This window comes from Anomalospiza imberbis, unplaced genomic scaffold, assembly GCF_031753505.1.
Source record: "Anomalospiza imberbis isolate Cuckoo-Finch-1a 21T00152 unplaced genomic scaffold, ASM3175350v1 scaffold_48, whole genome shotgun sequence".
NCBI classification, from domain to species: domain Eukaryota; kingdom Metazoa; phylum Chordata; class Aves; order Passeriformes; family Viduidae; genus Anomalospiza; species Anomalospiza imberbis.
This window is the reverse complement of record NW_027100088.1, coordinates 686,837-701,606: the sequence shown is the minus strand read 5'-3', so window position 1 is coordinate 701,606 and position 14,770 is coordinate 686,837. Positions and strand designations below refer to the sequence as shown.

Genomic DNA, 14,770 nt, shown 5'->3' with positions numbered 1-14,770 from the left:
GGATTTCCTGGATTCTCCCCCATTCCAGGGCTGGATCCACCCCTGCGCCCCCCATTTTCCCTGCTGCTGCCCCTGCCCCCTTCCATCCCTGCCCCCCGAGCTGATCTGGGAGCTGCTGGGGCTGGCAGCGCTGAGAGGGAAGGGACTGGGAGGGGAAACTGATCCCAGTTCACCCCCGGGCCACTAAAGATGGCGGCGCCCATCAGGAACATGGCGGCGCCCATTGGGAGAAAGGGCCCCAAGCCCCGCCCCCGGCGCAGGATTGGCTGCGGGGAGCCGGGGAGAGCCGAAGTGCTCCGGAAAGAGCCGAGTGTGAGGCGCGGGACAGACAAACGAAGCGGCTGCCGGAAAGAGCCGAGGGCCCGAGATCGGCGCTTTTCGGAGCTCCTCGCCACGCCTCCTATCCCGGAAGAAACCGAAGTGCTCCGGAAAGAGCCGAAGCGCGGTGGAAGCGCCGGAACGAGTCGATCTCCTTCCGGAAGAAGCCGAAGCGTCCTCGGGCCCGCCCGATTCTTTCCGGAAAGTCCCGAGGGGTCCCGAACCGCCCCTTCCGGAGACCCCCGAGCCCCTCCCCCCCCGCGTCTTCCGGAGACCCCCGAGCCCCTCCCCCCTCCCTTCCGGAGATCCCCGAAGCGATTCCGGAGTCTCCGGAAGCGGTTCCCAAGCGGCGCCGGCGCACCCCGAGGCCGTTCCGCCATCCCCGAAGCGGTTCCGAAGCAGGTGCGGGAGTTGCCAGGCGGCTCCGGAGTTTGCCGAGAGATTCCGAAGCCTGGCGGAGGTTCTCGAAGCGATTCCAGAGACCCACGAAGCGGCCCCGGAGATTGCCCAGCGGCTCCGAAGCGCTTCCCGCTTTCCGGAGATCTCCGGAAGGTTTCGAGCGGCTCCGGACACCCCCGAGCCCGTTCCGCAAAGCCCCGAAACGGTTCCGAAGCGGTTCCGGAGGTTCCCGAAGCGGTTCCGGAAGTCGCCAAGCGACTCCGGATATTCCCGAAGCGGTTCCGGAAACTCCCGAAGTTGTACCGAAGCGACGCCGGAGCTTCCCGAAGCCATCCCGGAAGTTGCCGAGCGGTCGTGAAGCGGTTCCGGAGAGTCCCGAGCGGCTCCGGAAGTTGCCGAGCGGCTCCGGAAGTTGCCGAGCCGGCCGGCCCTCAGCGCTCGCCCCCGGCCCCCGTCGCCCCCGGACCCCCCGAACCGGAGCCGCGCCCGGCCCGGCCGCGCTCCCTCGGCCCCGGGGGGGGCCCGGACCCGCCCCGGCCCCGCCGCCCCGGCCCGGCAGGATGATCAAGCTGTTCTCGCTGAAGCAGCAGAAGAAGGAGGAGGAATCGGCGGGCGGCACCAAGAGCTCCAGCAAAAAGGCCTCGGCCGCGCAGCTCCGCATCCAGAAAGGTCTGGGGGGAGGCGGCGGGCACGCAGCGGGCCCAGCAGGGCCGCAAACTGGGGCCAGTAAGGGCCGCAAACTGGGACCATTAAGGGATGGAAACTGGGGCCAGTAAGGGCCGCAAACTGGGGCCAGTAAGGGTCGGAAACTGGGACCAGTAAGGGTCGGAAACTGGGACCAGTAAGGGACGGAAACTGGGGCCAGTAAGGGAGGGAAACTGGGGCCAGTAAGGGAGGGAAACTGGGACCAGTAAGGGATGGAAACTGGGACCAGTAAGAGACGGAAACTGGGGCCAGTAGGGGACAGAAACTGGGACCAGTAAGGGTTGGAGATTGAGACCAGTAAGGCACGGAAACTGGGACCAGTAAGGCACGGAAACTGGGACCAGTAAGGGTTGGAAACTGGGGCTAGTAAGGGCTGCAAACTGAGCCAGGTAACAGCTGCAAGCTGGGGCCAGTAAGAGCCACATGCTTGGCCCAGTAAGGGCCCCAAACTGGTCCCAGTAAGGGCCTCGAACTGGAACCAGTAACGGCTGGAAACTGGGCCCAGTAAGGGACGGAAACTGGGGCCAGTAAGGGTCAGAAACTGGGACTAGTAAGGGTCGGAAACTGGGACCAGTAAGGGTTGGAAACTGGGGCCAGTAAGGGATGGAAACTGGGACCAGTAAGGGATGGAAACTGGGACCAGTAAGGGACGGAAACTGGGACCAGTAAGGGACGGAAACTGGGGCCAGTAAGGGACGGAAACTGGGACCAGTAAGGGATGGAAACTGGGACCAGTAAGAGACGGAAACTGGGGCCAGTAGGGGACAGAAACTGGGACCAGTAAGGGTTGGAGATTGAGACCAGTAAGGGTTGGAAACTGGGACCAGTAAGGCACGGAAACTGGGACCAGTAAGGGTTGGAAACTGGGGCCAGTAAGGGCTGCAAACTGAGCCAGGTAACAGCTGCAAGCTGGGGCCAGTAAGAGCCACATGCTTGGCCCAGTAAGGGCCCCAAACTGGTCCCAGTAAGGGCCTCGAACTGGAACCAGTAACGGCTGGAAACTGGGCCCAGTAAGGGACGGAAACTGGGGCCAGTAAGGGTCAGAAACTGGGACCAGTAAGGGTCGGAAACTGGGACCAGTAAGGGTTAGAAATTGGGGCCAGTAAGGGATGGAAACTGGGGCCAGTAACGGTTGGAAACTGGGACCAGTAACGGTTGGAAACTGGGACCAGGAAGGGACGGAAACTGGGACCAGTAAGGGTTGGAAACTGGAGCCAGTAAGAGTTGGAAACTGGGACCAGTAAGGGATGGAAACTGGGACCAGTAAGGGATGGAAACTGGGACCAGTAACGGTTGGAAACTGGGACCAGTAAGGGTTGGAAACTGGGACCAGTAAGTGTCGTAAACTGGGACCAGTAAGGGTTGGGAACTGGGACCAGTAAGGGCTGCAAACTGAGCCAGGTAACAGCTGCCTGCTGGGGCCAGTAAGAGCCACATGCTTGGCCCAGTAAGGGCCCCAAACTGGTCCCAGTAAGGGCCTCGAACTGGAACCAGTAACGGCTGGAAACTGGGCCCAGTAAGGGACAGAAACTGGGGCCAGCAGGGCCTCGAACTGGGGCCAGTAAGAGCCACACACTGGGCCCAGTCAGGGCCCCAAACTGGTCCCAGTAAGGGCCCCACACTGGTCCCAGTAAGGGCCCCACACTGGTCCCACTAAGGGCCCCACACTGGTCCCAGTAAGGGCCACACACTGGTCCCAGTAAGGGCCCCACACTGGTCCCAGTAAGGGCCCCACACTGGTCCCAGTCAGGCCCGCAGACTGGCCCAGCAGGGCCAGCAGTTTGGGGCGGTTAACGGTATCGCTTCCAGCAGCGCCTCACTGGGGACCGGTACTGGGACCAGTAAGAGGCACAAACTGGGACCAGTAAGGGGCACAAACTGGGACCAGTAAGGGGCACAAACTGGTTTCAGTGAGGGGCACATACTGGTCCCAGTAAGGGGCAGGTACTGGTTCCAATCAGGGTCATATACTGGTACCGGTAAGGGGCAGTTACTCGTTCCAGTCAGGGTCACATACTGGTACCATTAAGGGCCACAGACTGGTCCCAGTAAGGGGCACAAACTGGTTTCAGTAAGGAGTACATACTGGTCCCAGTAGAGCCTCACTGGGGGCTGGTACTGGGACCAGTAAGGGTCCCATACTGGTCCCAGTGGGGGTCACATACTGGTCCCAGTAGGGGTTACATACTGGTCCCAGTAAGGGTCACATACTGGTTCCAAGAGAGCCTCAGTGGGGGTCACATACTGGTTCCAGTGGGAGGCAGGTACTGGTCCCAGTACGGGTCACATACTGGTACCAGTTGGGGTCAAATACTGGTACCAGTTAGGCCCCAGTGGGAGGCAGGTACTGGTCCCAGTACGGGTCACATACTGGTACCAGTTGGGGTCAAATACTGGTACCAGTTAGGCCCCAGTGGGAGGCAGGTACTGGTCCCAGTGGGGGTCACATACTGGTCCCAGTCAGGGTCACATACTGGTCCCAGTGGGGGTCACATACTGGTCCCAGTCAGGGTCACATACTGGTCCCAGTGGGGGTCACATACTGGTCCCAGTCAGGGTCACATACTGGTCCCAGTGGGGGTCACATACTGGTCCCAGTAAGGGTCACATACTGGTCCCCGTCAGGGTCACATACTGGTCCCAGTGGGGGTTACATACTGGTCCCAGTAAGGGTCACATACTGGTCCCAGTGCAGGGCACATACTGGTCCCAGTAAGGGTCACATACTGGTTCCAGTAGGGGACACATTCTGGTCCCAGTGGGGGTCACATACTGGTTCCAGTAGGGGACACATACTGGTCCCAGTAAGGGTCACATACTGGTCCCAGTAAGGGTCACATACTGGTCCCAGTGGGGGTCACATACTGGTCCCAGTTGGGGTCACATACTGGTCCCAGTAGGGGACACATACTGGTCCCAGTAGGGGACACATACTGGTCCCAGTAGAGCCTCCGTGGAGGTCAGATACTGGTTCCAGTAAGGGGCATGTACTGGTCCCAGTAGGGAACACATACTGGTCCCAGTTGGGGTCACTTACTGGTCCCAGTAGTGTGCACATACTGGTCCCAGTTAGGCCTCAGGCAGGGACAGGTACTGGTCCCAGCAGGACCCTGGTGGAGGTCAGGTACTGGTTCCAGTAAGGGGCAGGTACTGGTCCCAGTGGGGCTCACATACTGGTTCAGTAGAGCCTCAGTGGGGGGCACATACCGGTCCCAGTAAGGGGCACAAACTGGTCCCAGTAGTGCCTCACTGCGGGCCAGTACTGGGACCAATAGGGGACACATACTGGGACCAGTAAGGGTCCCATACTGGTCCCAGTAAGGGTCACATACCGGTCCCAGTAAGGGTCAGATACTGGTCCCCGTCAGGGTCACATACTGGTCCCAGTCAGGGACACATACTGGTCCCAGTCAGGGTCACATTCTGGTCCCAGTAAGGGTCACATACTGGTCCCAGTCAGGGTCACATACTGGTCCCAGTCAGGGTCACATACTGGTTCCAGTAGGGGACACATACTGGTCCCAGTCAGGGTCACATACTGGTTCCAGTGGGGGTCACATACTGGTCCCAGTAAGGGTCACATACTGGTCCCAGTCAGGGTCACATACTGGTTCCAGTAGGGGACACATACTGGTTCCAGTAGGGGACACATACTGGTACCAGTCAGGGTCACATACTGGTCCCAGTAAGGCTTTGGTGAGTGTCCCTATATGGTCCCAGTATGGGTGTGGTACTGGTCCCAGTATGATCCCAGTATGGCCCAGTTTGGTCCCAGTTGGGCCTTCCTGGGCTGGGGATGGGCCAGGCAGGGGTTGGGCTCATGGGGTTATCATGGCCGTGTCCCCTCAGTGTCCCCTCAGTGTCCCCATGTCCCCTCAGTGTCCCCTGTCCCCTCAGTGTCCCCTCAGTGTCCCTGTGTCCCCTCAGTGTCCCCTCAGTGTCCCCTGTCCCCTCAGTGTCCCCTCAGTGTCCCCTCAGTGTCCCCATTGTCCCCTCAGTGTCCCTGTGTCCCCTCAGTGTCCCCATGTCCCCTCAGTGTCCCAGTGCCCCCTCAGTGTCCCCTCAGTGTCCCCTCAGTCTCCCTGTGTCCCCTCAGTGTCCCTGTGTCTCCTCAGTGTCCCCTCAGTGTCCCCTCAGTGTCCCTGTGTCCCCTCAGTGTCCCCTCAGTGTCCCCTCAGTGTCCCCTCAGTGTCCCTGTGTCCCCTCAGTGTCCCCTGTGTCCCCGAATGTCCCCATGTCCCCTCGCTGTTCCCTGTGTCACTGAATGTCCCCATGTCCCCTCAGTGTCCCCTGTGTCCCCGAATGTCCCCTCAGTGTCCCCTCAGTGTCCCCTCAGTGTCCCCTCAGTGTCCCTGTGTCTCCTCAGTGTCCCCTCAGTGTCCCCTCAGTGTCCCCTCAGTGTCCCTGTGTCCCCTCAGTGTCCCCTGTGTCCCCGAATGTCCCCATGTCCACTCACTGTTCCCTGTGTCACTGAATGTCCCCTCAGTGTCCCCTGTGTCCCCGAATGTCCCCCTGTCCCCTGTGTCCCCTCAGTGTCCCTGTGTCCCCTCAGTGTCCCCTCAGTGTCCCCTCAGTGTCCCCTGTGTCCCCGAATGTCCCCCTGTCCCCTGTGTCCCCTCAGTGTCCCTGTGTCCCCTCAGTGTCCCCTCAGTGTCCCCTCACTGTCCCCTGTGTCCCCGAATGTCCCCTCAGTGTCCCCTCAGTTTCCCCTCAGTGTCCCTGTGTCCCCTCAGTGTCCCCTGTGTCCCCAAATGTCCCCCTGTCCCCTCAGTGTCCCCTGAGTGTCCCCGTGTCCCCGCAGACATCAACGAGCTGAACCTGCCCAAGACGTGCGAGATCGATTTCTCGGACCAGGACGATCTGCTGCACTTCCGCCTGCTCATCTGCCCCGACGAGGTGCGGCCACCGGGCCACCCGGGGGGCACCTGGGGAAACTGAGGCACCTGGGGGGAACCAGGGGCACCTGGGGAACCTGGGGCACCCGGGTACCGGGGGGGCACCTGGGGAACCTTGCGAACTGGGGAACCTGGGGGGCACCTGGGGAACCTCGGGGGCACCTGGGGAACCTGGGCACCTGGGGAACCTGGGGGGCACCTGGAGGGCACCTGGGGCTCCTTGGGCACCTGGGTGTCATCTGGGGCACCTGAGGAATCTGGGGAGCACCTGGGTGTCATTTGTGTCACCTGGGGGCACCTGGGCACCGCAACCACCGGGGCACCTGGGGGGTACATGGGACATCTGGGTGTCATCTGTGTCACCTTGGCACCTGGGGCCACCACGGCCACCTGGGCACCGTGGCCACCTGGGTGTCATTTGTGTCACCTGGGGGCACCTGGGGAGCCTGTGTCACCTCCCTGTGTCACCTCCCTGTGTCACCTGGGTCATCTGTGTGTCACCTCCCTGTGTCACCTCCCTGTGTCACCTGGGCCATCTGTGTGTCACCTGTGTCACCTCCCTGTGTCACTTGGGGAACCTGGGCCACCTGTGTCATCACCTGGGACACCTGGGTGTCCTGTCCCCTGGGTCCTCTCCTGTCCCTGCTGTCCCTGTCCCTGCTGTCCCTGTCCCCTCCTGTCCCTGTCCCCTCCTGTCCCTGCTGTCCCTGTCCCTGTCCCTGCTGTCCCTGTCCCTGTCCCCTCCTGTCCCTGTCCCTGTCCCTCCTGTCCCCTGTCCCTGCTGTCCCTGTCCCTGTCCCCTCCTGTCCCTGTCCCTGTCCCTCCTGTCCCCTGTCCCTGCTGTCCCTGTCCCTGCTGTCCCTGTCCCTGCTGTCCCTGTCCCTCCTGTCCCCTCCTGTCCCTGTCCCTGTCCCTGTCCCTGTCCCTGCTGTCCCTGTCCCCTCCTGTCCCTGTCCCTGTCCCCTCCTGTCCCTGTCCCTCCTGTCCCTGTCCCTGTCCCTGTCCCCTCCTGTCCCTGTCCCCTCCCCTTGTCCCCCGGTGACGTTTACGTTTCTCTGTCCCCAGGGTTTCTACAAGGGCGGCAAATTCGTCTTCAGCTTTAAGGTCAGTGCTGGGCCACCAACCCCCCCTCCTGTGGCTACCAAACATCCCATAGGGCCACCAACCCCGCCCTGTGGCCACCAACCCCGCCCTGTGGCTACCAAACCCCCCCTGTGGCTACCAAACATCCCATAGGGCCACCAACCCCCCCCCGTGGCCACCAACCCATCCTGTGGCCACCAAACCCCCCCTGTGGCTACCAAACATCCCATAGGGCCACCAACCCCGCCCTGTGGCCACCAACCCCGCCCTGTGGCCACCAAACCCCCCCTGTGGCTACCAAGCATCCCATATGGCCACTAAACCCCCCTGTGGCCACCAACCCCCCCCTGTGGCTACCAAACATCCCATAGGGCCACCAACCCCTCCTGTGGCAACCAACCCCCTCCCCTGTGGTTACCAAACATCCCTCAGGGCCACCAACCCCTCCCTGTGGCCACTAAACCCCCTCCATGGCCACCAACCCCCTCCTGTGGCCACCAAACCCTCCCTGTGGCTACCAAACCCCTGCCATGGCCACCAAACCTCCCCTGTGGCTACCAAACATCCCCTAGGGCCACCAAACTCCCCCTGTGGCCACCAACCCCCTTCATGGCCACCAAACCCCCCCTGTGGCTACCAACCCCCTGCCATGGCCACCAACTCCCGTGGCTACCAGTGGCCATGGGGATGGGGTGAGGGGACCTGGTGGCCACCAAACCCTGACCGGTGGCCACCAAACCCTGACCGGTGGCTACCGAGCTGTGCCAGGGCTCCGTGGGTCAGAGGTGGCACCTGGGGGTTGGTGGCCACCGGACACTGCCTGGTAGCCCCTGGGCCAGCTGTGGGCTGGGGAGGGGTTGGTGGCCACCGGGGGTGACTCGGTGGCCCCCCAGGTGGGCCAGGGCTACCCCCACGACCCGCCGAAGGTGAAGTGCGAGACGATGGTGTACCACCCCAACATCGACCTGGAGGGCAACGTGTGCCTCAACATCCTCAGGTGGGCTACCAAACACCCGGGGGGGCTACCGACACCCGGGGGGGGCTACCCAACACCCGGGGGGGCTACCCAACACCCAGGGGGGCTACCGGCACCTGGGGGGGCTACCCAACACCCAGAAGGGCTACCGACACCCGGGGGGGCTACCAACACCTGGGGGGGCTACCAAACACCCGGGGGGGGCTACTAAACACCCAGGGGGGCTACCAAACACCCAGGTGGGCTACCGGCACTTGGGGGGGCTACCAAACACCCGGAGGGGCTACTGACACAAACACCCCCCAGGGGATCAGTGGTCACCACGGTCACCATGGCCACCAGCCGGTGGCCACTGACCACTGGCTGTGGCTGTGGCCGTGCTGGCTGTGCTGACCGCTGGCCGTGGTGGTCATGGCCACACTGACCACTGCGCGGTGACCACTGACCGCTGCCCGCTGACTACTGCCCAGTGACTGCTGACCACTGACCACTGCCCACTGACTACTGCCCAGTGACCACTGACCACTGACCACTGTCAAGTGACCACTGATTGCTGACTACTGACCAGGGACCACTGACCACTGCCTGCTGACTACTGCCCAGTGACCACTGCCCGGTGACCACTGACCACTGCCCAGTGACCACTGACCACTGCCCAGTGACCACTGCCCGCTGACCACTGCCTGCTGCCCACTGACCTCTGCCCACTGATTGCTGACTACTGACCAGGGACCACTGGCCACTGCCCGCTGACTACTGCCCAGTGACCACTGCCCGCTGACCACTGACCACTGCGCAGTGACCACTGATTGCTGACTACTGACCAGGGACCACTGCCCGCTGACCACTGACCACTGCGCAGTGACCACTGACCACTGCCTGCTGCCCACTGACCGCTGACCACTGACCACTGATTGCTGACTACTGACCAGGGACCACAGCCTGATGACCACTGACCACAATCTGCTGACCACTGACCTCTGACTACTGCCCAGTGACCACTGACCACTGCCTGCTGACCACTGACCTCTGACCACTGCCCAGTGACCACTGCCCACTGCCCAGTGACCGCTGACTGCTGACCACTGCCCTGTGCCCGCTGACCACTGCCTGCTGACCACTGCCCAGTGACCACTGCCCACTGCCCCGTGACCACTGACTGCTGACCACTGACTGCTGACCACTGACCTCTGACCACTGCCCAGTGTCCACTGCCCGGTGACCACTGACCTCTGACCACTGCCCAGTGACCACTGCCCGGTGACCACTGACCACTGCCTGCTGACCACTGCTCTGTTCCCGCTGACCACTGCCCAGTGACCAGTGACCACTGCCTGCTGACCACTGACCTGTTCCCGCTGACCACTGCCCGCTGACCACTGACTGCTGACCACTGACCTCTGACCACTGCCCCGTGACCACTGACCACTGCCCAGTGACCGCTGACCACTGCCCAGTGACCACTGGTTGCTGACTACTGACCAGGGACCACAGCCTGCTGACCACTGACCTCTGACTACTGCCCAGTGACCACTGACCACTGACCTCTGACCACTGCCCAGTGACCACTGACCACTGACCTCTGACCACTGCCCAGTGACCACTGACCACTGCCTGCTGACCACTGCCCGCTGACCACTGACCTCTGACCACTGCCCAGTGACCACTGACCACTGCCTGCTGACCACTGCCCTGTGCCCGCTGACCACTGACTGCTGACCACTGATCACTGACCAGTGACCACTGCCCTGTGCCCGCTGACCACTGCCTGCTGACCACTGCCCGCTGACCACTGCCCAGTGACCACTGCCCAGTGACCCCTGACCAATGCCCGCTGACCACTGACTGCTGGCCACTGACCACTGCCCGCTGACCACTGACTGCTGACCACTGCCCTGTGCCTGCTGACCACTGCCCAGTGACCACTGACTGCTGACCACTGACATCTGACCACTGCCCAGTGACCACTGACCACTGCCCAGTGACCACTGACTGCTGACCACTGCCCTGTGCCCACTGACCACTGCCCAGTGACCACTGACTGCTGACCACTGACTGCTGACCACTGCCCTGTGCCTGCTGACCACTGCCTGCTGACCACTGACCACTGGCTGTGGCCGTGGCCGTGGTGGCCGCAGTGGCTGCAGTGCCCACTGACCTCTGCCCACTGACCACTGCCTGTGGCCGTGGCCATGGTGGCCGCAGTGACCGCTGGCCGTGGCCATGGTGGCCGCAGTGACCGCTGGCCGTGGCCATGGTGGCCGCAGTGACCGCGGGCCGTGGCCATGGTGGCCGCAGCGGCCACTGACCGCTGGCCGCCCGCAGGGAGGACTGGAAGCCGGTGCTGACCATCAACTCCATCATCTACGGCCTGCAGTACCTGTTCCTGGTGAGGGACACCTGGGGACACGGGGACACCTGGGGACACCTGGGGTCATGGGGACACCTGGGGATATGGGGACACCTGGGGACACGGGGACACCTGGGGACATGGGGACACCTGGGGACACGGGGGGACATGGGGACATGGGGACATGGGGACACCTGAGGACACACCTGAGGGGACATGGGGAAGCCTGGGGACATGGGGACACCTGGGGACATGGGGACACCTGGGGACATGGGGACACCTGGGGACACACCTGGGGGGACATGGGGACACCTGGGGACACACCTGAGGGGACATGGGGACACCTGGAGGGACATGGGGACACCTGGGGACATGTGGACACCTGGAGGGACATGGGGACACACCTGGGGACACCTGTGGGGACATGGGGACACCTGGAGGGACATGGGGACACACCTGGGGACACACCTGGGGACACCTGGGGGGACACGGTGACACACCTGGGGGACACGGTGACACACCTGGGGACACGAGGGGACATGGGGGGGTTGGGGACACACCTGGGGACAGGGAGACACCTGGTGGGGGGGGGCTTGGGGACACCTTGGGACACCTTGGGGACACACCTGGAGGGTTGGGGACACCTTGGGGACACACCTGGAGGGTTGGGGACACCTGGGGACACCTTGGGGACACACCTGGAGGGTTGGGGACACCTGGGGACACACCTGGAGGGTTGGGGACACCTTGGGGACACCTTGGGACACCTTGGGGACACACCTGGAGGGTTGGGGACACCTTGGGGACACCTTGGGGACACACCTGGAGGGTTGGGGACACCTTGGGGACACCTTGGGACACCTTGGGGACACACCTGGAGGGTTGGGGACACCTTGGGGACACCTTGGGGACACACCTGGAGGGTTGGGGACACCTTGGGGACACCTTGGGGACACCTTGGGGACACACCTGGAGGGTTGGGGACACCTTGGGGACACCTTGGGGACACACCTGGAGGGTTGGGGACACCTGGGGACACCTTGGGGACACACCTGGAGGGTTGGGGACACCTTGGGGACATTTTGGGAATTTTGGGGTCTCCCCCCATATTTTGGGGTCTCTCAAACCCCAAAATTTTGCCCAAAATGGGACAAACCCCAAACGAGGGCTGTGGGGTTTGGGGCTGTGACGCGATTTTGGGGGGTTTAGGGGAACTTGGGGAATCTGAAGGGATTTTTGGGGTTTTAAGGGGGGATTTTGGGGGGTTTTAGGGGAATTTGGGGAATCGGAAGGGATTTTTGGGGGTTTAAGGGGGGATTTTGGGGGGTTTTAGGGGAATTTGGGGAAACCGAAGGGATTTTTGGGGGTTTTAGGGGGGGATTTTGGGGGTTTTTAGGGGAATTTGGGGAATCTGAAGGGATTTTGGGGGGTTTTAGGGGAATTTGGGGAATCTGAAGGGAATTTTGGGAGTTTTAGGGGGGATTTTGGGGGGTTTTAGGGGAATTTGGGGAATCTGAAGGGATTTTGGGGGGTTTTAGGGGGGATTTTGGGGGGTTTAGGGGAATTTGGGGAATCTGAAGGGATTTTGGGGGGTTTTAGGGGGGATTTTGGGGTTTTTTTAGGGGAATTTGGGGAATCTGAAGGGATTTTGGGGGTTTTAGGGGGGATTTTGGGGGTTTTAGGGGGGATTTTGGGGGTTTTTAGGGGAATTTGGGGAATCTGAAGGGGTTTTAGGGGGAATTTTGGGGGGTTTTAGGGGAATTTGGTGAATCTGAAGGGATTTTGGGGGGTTTTAGGGGGGATTTTGGGGGTTTAGGGGAATTTAGGGAATCTGAAGGGATTTTGGGGGGTTTTAGGGGGGATTTTGGGTTTTTTTAGGGGAATTTGGGGAATCTGAAGGGATTTTGGGGGTTTTAGGGGGGATTTTGGGGGGTTTTAGGGGGGATTTTGGGGTTTTTTAGGGGAATTTGGGGAATCTGAAGGGATTTTAGGGGGAATTTTGGGGGGTTTTAGGAGAATTTGGGTAATCTGAAGGGATTTTGGGGGGTTTAGGGGGGATTTTTGGGGGGTTTTAGGGGAATTCGGGGAATTTGAGGGGATTTTTGGGGGTTTTAGGGGGGATTTTTGGGGTTTTTTAGGGGAATTTGGGGAAACTGAAGGGATTTTAGGGGGTTTTTAGGGGGGATTTTGGTGGGGGTTTAGGAGAATTCTGGGATTTGGGGGCTGTGAAGCCATTCCGGGGGGGTTTTAGGGGGATTTTATGGGGATTTTTGGGGAATTTTGGGATTTGGGGGCTGTGAAGGGATTTTGGGGGTTTTAGGGGAATTTTGGGGGGTTTTAGAGGAATTCTGGGATTTAGGGAATCTCAAGGGATTCTGGGAGATTTTAGGGGAATTTTGGGATTTGGGGGCTGTGAAGCGATTCCGGGCGGGTTTCAGGGTGATTTTAGGGGAAATTTGGGATTTGGGGGCTGTGAAGCGATTCCGGGCGGGTTTCAGGGGGATTTTTGGGGAATTTTGGGATTTGGGTGCTGTGAAGTGATTCCGGGCGGGTTTCAGGGAGATTTTTGGGGTATTTTGGGATTTGGGTGCTGTGAAGCGATTTCGGGCGGGATTTTTGGGGAATTTTGGGATTTGGGGGCTGTGAAGCGATTTCGGGCGGGATTTTTGGGGAATTTTGGGATTTGGGGGCTGTGAAGCGATTCCGGGCGGGTTTCAGGGGGATTTTTGGGGAATTTTGGGATTTGGGGGCTGTGAAGCGATTCCAGGCAGGTTTCAGGGAGATTTTAGGGGTATTTTGGGATTTGGGGGCTGTGAAGCGATTCCGGGCGGGTTTCAGGGAGTTTTTAGGGGAATTTTGGGATTTGGGGGCTGTGAAGCGATTCCGGGCGGGTTTCAGGGTGATTTTTGGCGAATTTTGGGATTTGGGGGCTGTGAAGCGATTCCAGGCGGGTTTTAGTGGGGATTTTTGGGGAATTTTGGGATTTGTGGGCTGTGAAGCGATTCCGGGCGGGTTTTAGTGGGGATTTTAGGGGAATTTTGGGATATGGGTGCTGTGTAGCGATTCAAGGCGGGTTTTAGTGGGATTTTAGGGGAATTTTGGGATTTGTGGGCTGTGAAGCGATTCCAGGCAGGTTTCAGGGGGATTTTTGGGAATTTTGGGATTTGGGGGCTGTGAAGTGATTCCAGGCGGGTTTCAGGGGGATTTTTGGGGAATTTTGGGATTTGGGGGCTGTGAAGCGATTCCGGGCGGGTTTCAGGGGGATTTTTGGGGTAATTTTGGGATCTGGGTGCTGTGAAGCGATTCCGGGCGGGATTTTAGGGGAATTTTGGGATTTGGGGGCTGTGAAGCGATTCCGGGCGGGTTTCAGGGGGATTTTAGGGTCCCGCTGACCCCAGATTTCCCCCCGAAAGGAGCCGAACCCCGAGGACCCCCCTGAACAAGGAGGCGGCCGAGGTGCTGCAGAGCAACCGGCGCCTGTTCGAGCAGAACGTGCAGCGCTCGCTGCGCGGGGGCTACGTGGGGGCCACCTACTTCGAGCGCTGCCTCAAGTGACCCCGGGGCAGCGCGAGAAACCCCGCAGGGAGCGACCCCGAAACCAGCAGAGCCCCCCGCCGAGAAACCCAATAAAAACCTGCAAAAAAAAACAAAAAAAACCAAAAACCCGGAGGGAAAAAAAGAAAAAAAAACCCAAAAAAAACCCCGGAGAAAGCCTCGGAAAAAGGAAAAAACCCCGAGAAAAACGCCCCAGAGAAGCCTCGGAAAATGCTCCAAAAAAACCCCGAAAAAGCCCTAAAAAAGCCCCAAAAAAAAAAAAGAAAAACCCACCCAAAAAAAGGCCCCGAAAAGCCTCGGAAAAAGACCTGGAAAAAAACCCCGAAAAAACCCCAAAGAAACGCCCCGGAAAAGCCTGAGAAAATGACTGATAACCCCCCCAAAAAAAAAACCCGAAAAGCACCCCAAAAAACTCCTAAAAAAACCCAAAGAAAGCCCCTGAAAAGCCTCGGAAAAAGACCTAAAAAAAACCCCAGAAAAGCCTCGAAA

At 60.3% G+C, this 14,770-nt stretch overlaps 1 protein-coding gene across 1 annotated transcript; it reads left to right on the top strand.

The window, feature by feature from the left end:
* Window positions 1–917: 917 nt before the first annotated feature.
* LOC137466941 (NEDD8-conjugating enzyme Ubc12-like) lies at window positions 918–14,320 on the top strand. The gene is given in 7 exon segments (XM_068178540.1): window positions 918–1,386; window positions 6,224–6,318; window positions 7,383–7,421; window positions 8,294–8,397; window positions 10,702–10,765; window positions 14,140–14,157; window positions 14,159–14,320. Coding segments are annotated over 7 exon segments (552 nt in total). The 5' UTR covers window positions 918–1,277; the 3' UTR covers window positions 14,282–14,320.
* Window positions 14,321–14,770: the final 450 nt, after the last annotated feature.